Source organism: Gasterosteus aculeatus, chromosome 18, assembly GCF_964276395.1.
Source record: "Gasterosteus aculeatus chromosome 18, fGasAcu3.hap1.1, whole genome shotgun sequence".
Lineage (NCBI taxonomy): Eukaryota > Metazoa > Chordata > Actinopteri > Perciformes > Gasterosteidae > Gasterosteus > Gasterosteus aculeatus.
Genome location: NC_135706.1, coordinates 3,095,122 through 3,109,293, shown reverse-complemented (window position 1 = coordinate 3,109,293; position 14,172 = coordinate 3,095,122). Strand labels below are relative to the sequence as shown.

Sequence of the window (14,172 nt, the reverse complement as noted above, 5' to 3'; positions counted from 1 at the left end):
AACGTTAGTTTAAAACAAATATAAATATAAGTGACTAACTTAAGTTATTTTTCGATCATGTGTTAATGAAACGTTTGATAGTCTTTGCAGTAAAGCTCAGAACTCTTTGCTAAATAAATTCTGACAACTTCTGATACCTGACATAGTGGGAATTTCCCTTTTTATGAGATAAAAAAATATGAGAACAACACAAAAAAAACAAGCAGAAATAAAATCTTTCACCAGATATTTCTAAATCAGGCCACGATTGACTTTACATAATTGGAAGTTTAAAAAAGCCAACACCATAATTTGAATTATAATAATGATCTTTTTGGCTTTGTTTCTGTTTGCGTCTGAAGATATAAAATACTCTTTGAGCTCTGTTTCTCCTCCAAAACTCATTTTGATTCATGTTGATGTGCCCTTGGGCAACACACTTTGTGTGGGTATGAATGATTTGTTAGTCCTGATGGTTTTTGACTTCAGCATACCAGATATTTGAATGCACCTAAGAAACATTGCGGCGCGGCTCTAGATTGATTTTTATTGTCCCGAAGGGAATTTGTCATAAGAGCATACACACAGGCAGATGGTTTGAATAATTAACCATTGTATGAAATAATTCCTAAATAAATAATGTTAAAGCAGAGATGTTCAGGAGCTAACATTGTAGTGTAGAAAACATTTAACACTCAAATACTGTAATAATATTTGCCCTAGAATTATGCAGGAACATATTCAATAGAGTGGAAGAGAAGTAATGTTGATTTACATTCGTGATCATCAATGTCCTTTCGACATTAAATAGTGATTGAAAACATTCATGTGGTGCAGAAAATAATTCTGTTTCTTCAAAAAACTTGGAACACCCACAGACGGTCGTCCCAATTAAAGCTTGTCCAGCAAGTCTCGACAAAGCTCTGGCAGGAGTCTTCATGGCAACTAATAATTAATAACTAGCTCGGTGGGTTTCTGTCATTTGTGATTGCGCCAAAGTGGCGTCACTGTGTCTTTATCGCAGGCCGAGAAAGGAGATTCGGAAACTTCTAAAGAGGAATTTAAGAGCCATCATTTTTTGGCTGCTCTTCAGTAAATCAGGAGCCAGCAGCATAAACCACAAATGTAGTTGATCAACTGTTTACCGTGTGCTTGAACAACATTTTGTACCGTGGCTACAATGCCAGCGAGCATCTGTTTACACTGATGAAATATAAGGAAATAAAGCCCTTTATCTATTTCTATAGCCAGACATCTGTAGAACCCAATGTTGCTTACTTTACAATTCACCAGAGATGAGCACTGACACAAACAGGCCCACTGATAAGAGTAAAGAATTTTAATTAGTAATTAAAATAATCCAAATAAATTACATTAAAAATGGTCTGTGTGTTATAAAAGTGTGAGTATTTTCAAATGCTTCAAAAACAATTGGGGATGCACCTTTTTATTATTTATATTTTTCCAGCAGAATAAAATAGATGCAAGATTTTTAGTACATCAGCATTTGTGGTCATACCCTCAGTCTTGAACATACATTAACCATATGTTGCTAAATGTACCGTCAAGGACAGTTCTGTACCGCCATATGTGCACATGATCAGGATGGTACTCCGACATTCAACATTTTGTCACTAGGTAAAGTCATCTCAGTTTAATTTATCCGCAAAGGGTTTACATTTTCTATACCTTCCATCTGGGAAGGAAAAACATTGCAAAGAAACCATGTTTTCAAATGGAAAAATGCATCTTTTAAAGTTGAGCCTTGTTTTCAGGTGATAAAGCTGTAGTGTAAAGGTGTCGTTTCTGTTCTTGTATGTTTATATTTGATTAATGGTCGCCAACATTTATCTCTCAGGTTTATGATGGGACCGTTACTGATTCTGTAGCCATGCAGTCTGTGCTGGGCTCCGAACATCAGAAGTAAGTCAATTAATTTGGTAAAAATGAATTGGTGTTTGCATGTTGTTCTTTTATAGTACAAGATAAAAAGAAATTACAGAAGATTTTTGCGGTTATTCACTGTGTCAGTAATTTTCAGTTACTGGCATAAATATCAGTAGAGCAGCACATCTGGATATTCAACACTTATTTGGCCTCCTATTTAAATGGAAAAGTATTAAGGATGTCAACAGATTAAAAGAAAAAAACAAATTAATCCCCCATTCTAATTCCATCATTTGGCGTTTTCCAAACCACTGTCTTTTAGGGCAACAGTGGTAGTCCTCTGCAGACTGTGGTCCTCTGCAGAGTAGATGTTGAGATGGAAGTAGCCTAACAGCCAGCAACATGTTGCAGGCACCATCAGTGCCTGAAGTGGTCCGTTTGCCACTCATCCCCCTTCTGTTTGACACGTGGAGGAATTCCTCTGTACAGTTCTCCTCAGTATGTTGCACCTCAGTTTGTCTTACTTCCACAATGTCATTGAGTAACACGTTAACTTTGACAGCTCTAGAAAGTATACTTTTTTTTTTCTTTACAAAAGAAACTAGCAGCTTTTTTTAATATACTACGACGACAGAAAAAATATAATTTATGTATAAATGTTAATGAAAATATCCATTTTATCTAAAATGACCCTACATAAGGAAAAGCAATGGAGCTCATACTGGGTTGGGGAACACTATGCTATATTTTCTGTCTCCATTTTAATTAAGTGTCCAAAATATGTGTCCCTGGCATGAATTCCCACAAAGCATTGTGCTGCATTGTGTTCATCTGAAATCACTGATGTTATTCCACTGTAGGGATGCACCAATCTGACTTTTCAGACCCGAAAGCTGCCGATGTCTAGGACAGATCCAATACCCGTGTTAAATTAACAATCCTTATGCCTCTCCATGCGGAAAAGACTGGGATCATTTGTTAATGTGTTTGGCAAAACTTTATCATATCTTCCCATTGATACCAATACAACATCCATCTATTTGAGTCTGTATCTGTCCCAACATCATGTGCACATGTGCATTGCACACCTGTGATGATACATGACTCATGTGTCAAATGTTGGCTAAAACACAGTGAATGTATGGAATAAAAAACTCACCAACTTATTAACACATTTTAAGTTTCTAATACAAATCACTTTTTTTTGCAGATTCGTTACTTCTGCTTCATGTGCCGTTTGGCCAGTGGAACTCAAGTTAACTCACTTAGACTGGAATTCGGACGCAACCTTAATACACTTCCAGGGACATTACCTTACCATATCTGACCATGACTATAACATCTTGCAAGGAGAAATACAGAACGTACCAAAGACTAGCGCTGAAGTGGATATTGGAGAGTTTTGTATTGTGGAAGATTTGTGTTCAGGCCGCTGGTACAGAGGAAGGGTTCAGAACCGCAAAAAGGACTTGTTTGAGGTTTTCCTCATCGACCACGGGAACGTTTTGAGTGTCAACATCGCTCACATATCTCCCTGTTCAAATGACCTGTTCATCCTGCCTCCCAAGATAATTTGTGGCTTTCTTGCAAATGTGCTGCTGCTTGATGGCGGTTCTCATTCTGTGTTAGAGAAGTACTTCTCAAGCCTGATGGGAAGAAATGTCACAGGGTACATCCAAGCCCTCTTGCCCCACAAAGTGGTCTTGTTGGAAGCCCCTGACATTAACAATGACCTTGTTAGACATGGCTTTGGGAGGCATATGGACACAGATACTTTCCTGTTCTTGGTTGGAATGCTCACAGAGGTGCCGCTCAAACGAAACATGAAGCCAATTCCTGACTTACTCCTTGAAAAGCCATGTGAGCAAGAACTTAGCTTCAACCCGTCTGGTTTGCAGGGATACAAAGACGTTCTGTCTCTCTCTGGGCCTAGATTGGGTTGTGGGACACGTGCTAAAGTGCGTGTAACTGCTGCCATTAACCCTCAGCTGTTTTATTGTCGGAAGACCAGTATGGAAACAGATCTATGCGAAATGTCAACGAAACTGGCTGCAGTTAATGAGCAACAATCCCAAAAACACGACCAGAAGACTTCAGAAAACCTGGGTTTGCTCTGCTCAGTCAAAGGCAAAGATGGAAAGTGGCACAGAGGCTATGTGCAGTTTCTCCCAGTCAACTCTCAACTTCGAGTTTTGTTCATTGACTATGGAGTCTTTGAATCCGTTGATGTTGAGAATGTGCACAGGTTGCCAACTGACTTGTTTTCAACACCTGTCATGGCATTCCCATGCTCGCTCTCCTCGCTGAATGATCAGGATGAGGCTGTTAAAACTCAGCAGTTGAATTTTCTCAAGGCAGGCTTGCTTGGAAAAGTGTTGGATGTGGAAATCCAAGGTTTTGACGAAAGGCAACACCTGTACTCTGTCAAATTGATTGGTGCTGAAGATAATGATATGAAGGAACCAACACTTATTCAGGAGCTTCCTAGCAAGACAGTTGAGTCAGTTCTTGAGGAATATCCGTCACCTCGCTGTGGCCATTTTTACTATGAGACAGTCATGGCAAAAGCAGTGTGTAAAACACTTGAAGCAGAAGGGCTCCAAGTAGACTCTGACTTTGTGGGGTATGTCGAGTATGCACAGAATCCAAGCCACTTTTGGATCAGAACACAAAAGCGTAATGATGAGTTTCAAGAAATGATGAAAAAAATGGGAGATTCCTTCAAACAAGTGAAACTGGATGAAGACGTGCTGTTGAATCCTGACATTGGGACACTGTGTTGTGCAGTGTATGAGGAAGACATGCATTTCTACAGGGGTGTAGTGACAGACACTCTTGAGCATGGATCTGAAGTTCTTTTTATTGATTTTGGGAACATTCAGAAAGTGCCACATATGTTGATCAAGAAGATACCTGAGACATTTGCAAACATACCAGCATTTGCCTTCTGTTGCAGTCTTGTTAATGTTTCTCCGTTCGATGAAATGTGGACCAGCACCACCTCAGACATTTTCAGACAAGCCGTGTCAAACAAAGCCCTGCTTGTCCATGTGGTGGAAATAAAAAACAAACAATTGGTTGTTGATCTCCATGACATGGAAAGTAAAAACCACCAAAGTATCATGGAGTCCCTGATCTCTTCAAAAAAAGCTGAATATTGGAACAACATTGCCATAACACCTGTGGTGCGAAACAGCATACATTTGACAGAAGAAAAGGAGCGCCCAAAATTAGGTGTGACATCAAACACCTGTGAGAATACAGATTGTGAGAAGGAAGAGAAAACGTGCAACATTCAAACTGAGAACGGCCAAGCACCTGCTCGCTTCAAAGCCTTGAGCATCACGCCAGGGTGTAATATTGCTGTGACCTGCTCTTGCGTTAAGTCTCCATCAGAGATCTGGTGCCAGCCTCAAGATAATCTTCCAGGTTTGGAGGAACTGATGAATAAAGTCAATCAATATTACTCAACTCGGATGGTTCCCGTCCGATCAGGGGATTTGTGCTGTGTCGCCAAGTCACCTCTAGATGGAAGATGGTACAGGGCCTTCATCACAGATAAATACAACGGTTATGCCACGGTGATGTTTGTTGACTATGGTTTTACCATCCAAATCAAGGAGCAACATCTTCAGGCAATAATACCTGAACATTTCTATTTGGAAAAACAAGCTTTCAGGTGCTGCCTTAACGACCTGATTGAACCTGCTGACCCAGAGAACAATGGGGATTGGGGTCCGGATGTGTGTAAAACACTGAAAGAGTTAGTCCTCAACTGCGCCAGTGGTTTAAGTTGTAAAGTTGTCTCACAGTTGAATGTGAAGAACAAAGGGCTCTGCAATGTAGTGGAACTCTACAACACCCGAACCCGTCAGAGGCTAACCAATTTGCTCCTGGACTGGTGTGAGCCAAGGGAAGGGCCGAACTCGGGAGAGCTGTCAACTGTGATTCCGGAGTCCTTTGTCTGCTCTTCACATGGTCTAAGTCCTGGACATGAGGAGCAAGTCTACATCACTCATGTTGGCATTCAGTGGGAAGTCTACTGCCACCTTCAGAGAAACGCTGAAATCATTGACAAGCTCGAACAGAAAATCGCAGAGGAGAGTGAGAAATGTATACAAGCCAGTACGAGAGTTGTTGGGAGTAGGCTAGCCCTGGCAAAATACTTCGATGGCAAATGGTACAGGGGCTTGGCACATCCTGTTCAGTCCCCTCGCCATCTAGGTGTGTTTTTTGTGGATTATGGTAACACAAACGTATCTGAGAAGACCAATGTGATATCCATCCCCAGAGATTCTGTTGATTTGTTGGACACACCCATGCAGGCTGTGAAATTCCACCTTGCTTCAGTGTCCACGAAAGAGTTCTATGCAGATGTGAAAGAATGGCTTGATGCTGCAATCCTCAACAAGGAAGTCAGAGCTGTCATAGTTGGAAAGGGCAAAGATGGTTCATTTGATGTTGAACTGTTTGATGGGGATGTTAACATCAATGAGAAGGTAAAGGACCTCGTTCTCAGTCTTTCACCAAAACCAACGACAGTTGTGAGTTCTGACCTGAGCCGCACAAAAAAAGAACCTCAAACTCTCCAAACAAGATGCACAAAGCCTTCAGTTAAGTGCAGGGAAGTCAGCCAAATCCCTAGCAAACAGAGGGTTTCAAAGCGCCCCGAATTGAAAGCATCGGGATGTGCTCAAGTTAAGAAAAAAAACACAAAACATGTTCGTAGTAAAGAGCACAAACATGCAGAGGAAACGGAGATCCCTCAGCTCTGTTTGCCAGACATGACGATTAGCGCAGGTTTCAGGGCGATGTGTTTCGTCTCCCACATTAACTCTGTCAACAACTTTTTTCTTCAACTGTCTGAGGATGAACCTGCCATTTTGAAAATGGGCGAAAAGCTAAACTTGAAAAACTTCAGAGATTCCTTAAACCCTGCTCCATCTTTGAGACTAAATGACATGGTTCTGGCTGAGTATGAGGAAGACGGAGCTCTGTATCGTTCCGCTGTGAAGAACTGTGGGACCCGCTTTGAAGTTGAGTTTGTGGACTATGGAAACAACGCAGTCATGGGCAAGGACAAGATCTACTCCATACCAAAGGAGTATCTCTCTCATCCACGGTTCAGCATATCGTGCTCCTTGTTGGACACAAGTATGTACACAAGTGATGTTTCTTTCACTGATACTGTAATGACGAAGCCTCTCATGGTTGATTTTGTCCGTCATGAAGTCCATTGGAAAGTGAAGCTTGAGATTCTTGATGAAGCGGTCTGTGTTCCAGCAGCACTGGAAGCAGCTTTGGAAAGTGGCCCCGAAAATGAAAGGGGAGAGGAGTCTCCTGCAGATTCATTTGGAATGGAAGAGGAATCAAGATCCTGTGAGCAGAATCTCCTCACAAAAAAAGTGAGTGAGAAAAAAACACGCCAATCCGAAGGAACCACTACTGATGAAGAAAACCTTGTGCCAAAACCAACCCACGCCCCACTATCCACTACAGTAGGAGAACCAAGAGAAGCCACCTTAAGCAAAGGAGATTCATTGGAGAATCCAAGTACATTCACAAAAGGCCTAGTGAATACGAAAAGTGATTGGGCCGATGCCATAATACCTCCGTCTATTCAGGCCAACGACACAGAGATTAGTACAGTTTTGTCTGTAATGAGTAACAGCAACTTTTACGCCAGACTAAATAAGACCAGTCTACTGCTAATCGCATTGGAAAACTGTATCGCTGACAACCTACACAAGTGCAAGATGGTAGCATACGAGGATGTCAAACAAGGCCTCAAGTGCTTAGTTGAGGTGGACCAGCGGTGGCACAGGGCTGTTGTTCAAGGTGTAGGCTTGGAAACATGCCAGCTCCTCCTTGTCGATCGTGGAATGACTGAGCGAATTCCAAGAGGGTCGATCCGGCGCCAGTGTAGAGCGCTGACAAAAATCCCCCACCTTGCAGTTTTGTGCAAGGTGAACTGCATTGGGTTCAGTGAGGGAGAGGCTTCTCCTGGGCTGTGGTGTGAAATACTCAAACCAATGATTGGCAGAGAAGTCCAACTGGTGTTTGTGTGCTTTTCAGAAGCTGACAAACTATGGACGGTTGAAATAATTATGAATGGACTGTTTGTTCTTCATCAAATCCCAACCTCACTGCGGCAGAATGAAGAGCTGGTGCCGTCAACTGCTGAGACCTTAAGAAGTGAAAAAGCAGAAGCCGAATTAAACGCAGACACGAGGCCCCCTCAGCGTCTTACCTTTGCTCCTGTAGATTTAGACACTCCCTATTCTGGGTTCGCTGCTGCAGTGACGACGCCCTTCAAGTTCTGCATCATTCTGGAGGACTTTCTTCTCGTCATGAACAAAGTATCCTTATTATTGGACAACCTCCCTGAGGAAATGTCTCCCCTTCCCGAAGCCCACCTCGTCCCGGGCACCTGCTGCCTGTTTAAATCCAACACGAAGAGTAAGTGTTGCCGGGCCGAAATCACAGAAGTTAACACCACAGCAGTCTTAAACCTGGTGGATTACGGCCACTACGAGTGCATCCCGTACCACGACTGCTCCAAGCTGAAAAGGGCTCCTGAGGAGATAACAAACCTCCCAAAGGTGGAGTACCCTTGCGTTCTGCGAGGGGTGAAGCCAGTTGGAGTAGATGGACAGTGGACCAATGAAGCAGCAGTCTTCTTCCAGCAGTGTTTGTTCCAGAAAAACCTTCAGATCATCTTTAGGGAGTTTGTATTAAACACACACTGGAAAGTGGACATCCTGGCAGATGGTACCCATGTTGCCAAGGAGCTGGTGGATGCGGGACACGCCAATTACATGGACATCACGCTAGGACTGAGGTAGGCTGCCACTCGGTAATTATATCTTTGTCAGGGCTATTTTTTTTATTTCACATTTTCACAATAAGACTTAAATACAACATACTATTTTGAGATGCAGTGAAGCAGTATAAAGTTAAGACAAATTGTATTTATTAACACTGCTTACGCTCAGTGTTTATTCTTTTTTTTTTATCAATTGATAATAAAAAAGAATAATTGGTTCTTATGAATATATAATTAATTTAATATAGTCCTTCAGCATGCTACCATCATTTTTTCAAAGATATGTTTACATTAAAACACTTAACACTTAAAAATAATGAAGGCACTTGACAAATGTTACAGTAGTACAAATTATAAGCCATACTTTTTTTTTTTTTTACATCTTTACTGAAGATTATTCATTCAACTTATTTTCTTCTTTTCACAAAATGTAGCAGCATTTCTTGATCGTCAGAACACACCGTATCAACCGTAAACTTAAAAAATTTCAGAAGAGATTTCTCTGGAAATCAGTTCAATCCGGACATTTTCAGCCGTAACATCTGAAATAAAAAGCAATAACTAAGCCAAAGAAATAGGAACAATAGAAACTTGAGCGGTTTCAAGCTTAATGCATAAAACTTTCTTGTTGTTTATTTGTGATGCATTCAGGTTCCAGGAGCAGGGCCCCCGTAGAGCAGCTCCTGGTAGCCCTGACAGTGAGGAAGAGTGTGGCCAGGAACATGATGGCTTCAACGGGAATCGTGTAAGCACCCCACCCTTAACCTCTACTAACATTACTTTTTACATTACTTCTCATTTAGCTGACGCTTTTATCCAAAGCGACTTACAATAAGTGCATTCAGCCGTAGAGATACAAACTCAGAAGAACAAGAAAGTGCAATTTCCTCAAATAAGCAAATTTACAATTTGCTATAGATGAGTGCCGTTACAATTTAAGTGCTACAATCCGCTCTGACCCCCTCCCTGTGTGAATCAAACAGCCATCTGCTAGCATCGACTCCTGGTGGGCGGAGAGGACGGGGGCTGCTTTCAGCAGGCTGAAAGGCGCTAGCATTTGTTTGTCTGAAAGCAGCTTGGCTGCGCCGCCAATCACTGGTGTGCAGATTGAAATCAGCAGGGCGGCTAGTTAGCTGCAGGAAGCTAATGGCTACTTTAAACTATGTGTTATGGCTCTGTACCAATGGCTATTGAGCAAAAGTTAAACATTATTGTCATGTATTAAGATGTTATTTTGTAAAATTGTTAAGAAGTATAAAGATTTATTTATTTTAAGGACGTAATTATGACCTGTTTTACTTGGTAAAACTACATTTAAGCAGCTTGTCATTCAGTAAAGATGCAATGGTACGATTTGTCAATTAAATGAACAGATCTGTAAAACTGACTTTGCAGACAGTTACACATTGAACTAAACCATCATACCTACAGTATTTCAAGGATGTCTTGGAAAATTCTTGGTTTTGTAAATGATTATTTTTTTCTTCTGTTACAGGTTGAGCACCGACATCACATCGATTCCATTCGTTCTAATTAATATTAATCCATGTGGGACAATTGTCGTTTCTCGCACTTTAAGACAAGTGGCCGTGTAATGTTGCTCTATTTATTTTGTTGTGTTGACCTAATTTGAGTTCCTTCCAATAATGTTGCTTGAAAGAAAAGTATAATTGAAAGGTTTGTAAAGACTTCTATTTGGTGTTCTCCTCATGCAGGTTCTTCACAAAAATAATGCTTTACTACATTTTTTGTAACTACTGTTCATAGTGTTTGTTTAAAAATATATATGAAGTTGCTCATTAAGAACTACAGTGTTGGTTTTGGCAAGGTGAAAAAATCTACAATTATTTTCTTATTTCTAAATTACACCTTTTTATAGGAAGTTCCTATATTGATCTTTGTTCTATTTTAGTTTTTAAGTATTCTTTTCAGAATAAAAAAAAAAGGTTTGGCTCAATCTTGGAAAAATTAATGGAAAAATGCTTTTCAGTTGCAACCTAAATGTTAGTTTATACTTTTGCTTTCATACGCTTTGTTCTCCTAACAGGTGGAACGGTTAATTTAGCAGTGTGGGATAACGGAAATGTACCGACATTACCCGTAAAGAAATGTCCTGTTTGCTTCACCTCCAGAGAGCAGTGTTGAGCCGTGGCTGGTTCATTGTAAGATGCATTCAACCAGTGTTAACTAATGTCTATTTAGATCAGTTTTAGTGAATGTACAACTAACATTATAATATAATATGCAATGATTAACCCCAAATAAACAAAGAAAAAGGATGAATAACGTCACTTCTTTAGTTCCACTAGTTGTTTGATTTATAAGAAAAATATTACCAGGAGAGATGGTTTGGATGAAAGGCATACGTTGCTGCCCCCTGCTGTGCATTCTGGGAAAGCTGAACGGACTAAATCATTTAAAATGAGAGTTTTAATACTTCCTGTGGCTGCTCAGTATTTCCCTTTTGTTACATAAATACTGTTATCCCAGAAAACACTGACAACTTCAACAAGGTGAACCGTCAGACCGGCAGGACCAAAATCAAACAACAACAAAAAAACTCAAATCGTATTTAGGACGGAAATGCACAGGAAGAAGTTAAAGGTGAAGCTGTCTGATGAATCTAGAGTGTAAAACTAAATGAACTGTGTGTGTATATATATATATATATATATATATATACAAATACACACAGTTCATGTGTTCAATCTATTTCTAAGTAACTTCATTTTGTAGAGAAGAGAAAAACAGTTTACAATAACAGAATTCATTGAATTATTCCATCCATTGTCAAACCGCTTATCCTGCACGCAGGGTCGCGGGGGGGCTGAAGTCCGTCCCAGCCAACTTCGGGCGATAGACAGGGTCATTGAATTATTATTAAATGAAAAACTTTAAACCTATTTAGAATTATTCCTCCTCCTTCTTCAGCCTGTACGGTCCATCTCCTCCTCCCTGAGAAGATGCAAAGAGCTTCCTGTGTGTATGAGGAGCTTCCCAAACCCACCAGCACAGAAGATGCTGATGAAGACAAACAACGCCTTCTGGGCCTCACTGGGGTGCTGAGAGGGATTCAGGGGTCTGTGGTGGGTCCTCCTGGGATGACGGGTTGGTTGACTTCCTCTCTCAGCCGTCCCAGGAGTGAGACCAAAGCCCGGAGGAGTCTCGCCCTGTGAAACAAAAACACAAGTGATGAGAACTTTTGAGCTCAACTATACAACCTTTTCATTGTTGTGTTAAATCGTTATTGCTGATACTGAAGCAGTTTTAGTGAGGGATCACTTGGCCCAATGAAAGAAAGGCGCCTGCCGCTCTTTAGTCGTCCGTCCTTCTCATCTGGACTTGTGTTAATGTTCTAAGTATTGACTTACCTTTGTCTGGTAAAGAAATCGACATTATGAATGAAACAGAATAACAACCATATACTGTAAACTTACAGTGGGGCAAAAAAAGTATTGTGCACGTTCTCCCACTTGAAAAGATGAGAGAGGCCTGTAATTTTCATCATAGGTACTCTTCAACTATGAGAGACAAAATGAGAAAAAAATCACATTGTAGGATTTTTAATGAATTTATTGGTAAATGATGGTGGAAAATAAGTATTTGGTCACCTACAAACAAGCAGAATGTCTCTTACAGACCTGTAACAACAACTTTAAGAAGCTCCTCTGTCCTCCACTCGTACCTGTATTAATGGCACCTGTTTGAACTTAGCACTATAAAAGACACCTGTCCACAACCTCAAACAGTCACGGTCCAAACTCCGCTATGGCCAAGACCAAAGAGCTGGCAAAGGACACCAGAAACAAAATTGCAGACCTGCACCAGGCTGGGAAGACTGAATCTGCAATAGGTAAACAGCTTGGTGTGAAGAAATCAACTGTGGGAGCAATTATAAGAAAATGGAAGACATACAAGACCACTGATAATCTCCCTCGAGCCGGGGCTCCACGCCAGATCTCACCCCGTGAGGTCAAAATGATCACAAGAACGCTGAGCAAAAATCCCAGAACCACACGGGGGGACCTAGTGAATGACCTGCAGAGAACTGGGACCAAAGTAACAAAGGCTACCGTCAGTAACGCAACGCGAAACGTGGCTGGGTCTTTCAGCATGACAATGATTTTTGACATGTTGTCCTTATTGTTTTATATTTATGCTGAAATATTTTTTCCCCACAGTTTTTTTTTTTTGCATTACTGGGTAATCAATTAATGCAAAAATGTATTCAACCATATTCCAGGGGTTAATCAAAAAGCAGGACACTGACAAAAAGACAAAGGTCATAAATGATATAACATTAATTTGCAAAACGTAAGTAATATATATACTGTGTCAAATAGTTGTCATATCATGTCGTGTTGTATTCTCTGACGTATGACAGCGTAAAAGATGAAAACTGGCTTCACATGAACTGTGGGGATCGTCGTTCTTTGGATTGAACAGCTGATCGTTTGGACGTTGCCGGAACATCGTGTTTGCTTCGAAATGTAATTGGATAACAGAATCACCACCACGTGGCCATTTTAAAGTTATGCATACACTTTTATTTAGGCTGCAAATCCTACTGGTTCAAATTTATAGGCCTAATACCAAATTTTTTTTTCTTTATTTTCAACTTTTTGTCCGACGGTTTTTGGGGTTTTGTGCATATATATATATTACTAATCTTTAAATCACTCTGTCCGCCCTACTGTATTTAATAATGTATTCTATTTTTATGACATACGTATTATATACAAGATATTTTCACAATTACCGTATAGTGAGACTGGGGAATATTTTATATCTCTCAGCATAACCAGACGACACCAAGTCAGGATGGCCGAGCGGTCTAAGGCGCTGCGTTCAGGTCGCAGTCTCCCCTGGAGGCGTGGGTTCGAATCCCACTTCTGACATGTGTTTTGCGAACATGCTGCCGGGTTACGAAGATGTTATAGTGTAGAGTGCACCAAAGATTTAACTTTTGTCAGGTTTCTTTGGACCTTTAAGACGGATCATATGTACACTGATCACAATGTAGAAGCATCCACTTTGTACAGGGCTGAACTGCTCCAACTAGTCAACAAAATTAAATGAATACCAGATGCATTTTTTTTAAGGGTTAATGTGAAGATAGCATTGACAACTTCGTCCCTACATGTATTTCCGTTTAGTAATACCATCACGAAACTGTGAAGTTTACATTCCTGAGGTAATAGTTTGATGCATACGCTGTGAACAAGTGCATTCTCTCATTCTGCAAAAGCTTTAAAAGTGAGGGAAAGGTAAAACACTTTGAACAAATCAGGTTGAAATACTATTCAGATACCATGAAATTGAATTCCTTTACATTGCTGAGGGAATAGATTGATGAAAACACTGTCAACCAGTGCATTCGTCCATGCTGTCTCTTTTAGGCCTTCTATCATTCTGCAAAAGCTTTAGAATTGATGAAAAGGTAAAAACTAGATGGAAACATTTTCCTAAGGTTGATGAAA

The 14,172-nt window shown here is 40.5% G+C and overlaps 1 protein-coding gene and 1 non-coding gene across 2 annotated transcripts; both read left to right on the top strand.

The window, feature by feature from the left end:
- The first annotated feature begins 1,836 nt into the window (after positions 1 to 1,836).
- Positions 1,837 to 10,975, top strand: tdrd15 (tudor domain containing 15). Its single transcript, XM_040161472.2, has 4 exons — positions 1,837 to 1,902; positions 3,077 to 8,707; positions 9,344 to 9,437; positions 10,188 to 10,975. Exons 1-4 carry the CDS (start codon positions 1,871 to 1,873, stop codon positions 10,227 to 10,229), a joined length of 5,799 nt encoding a protein of 1,932 aa, XP_040017406.2. The 5' UTR covers positions 1,837 to 1,870; the 3' UTR covers positions 10,230 to 10,975.
- A 2,532-nt stretch (positions 10,976 to 13,507) lies between these two features.
- Positions 13,508 to 13,590, top strand: trnal-cag (transfer RNA leucine (anticodon CAG)). The gene has a single exon. It is a non-coding gene; the product is annotated as a tRNA-Leu (tRNA).
- Positions 13,591 to 14,172: the final 582 nt, after the last annotated feature.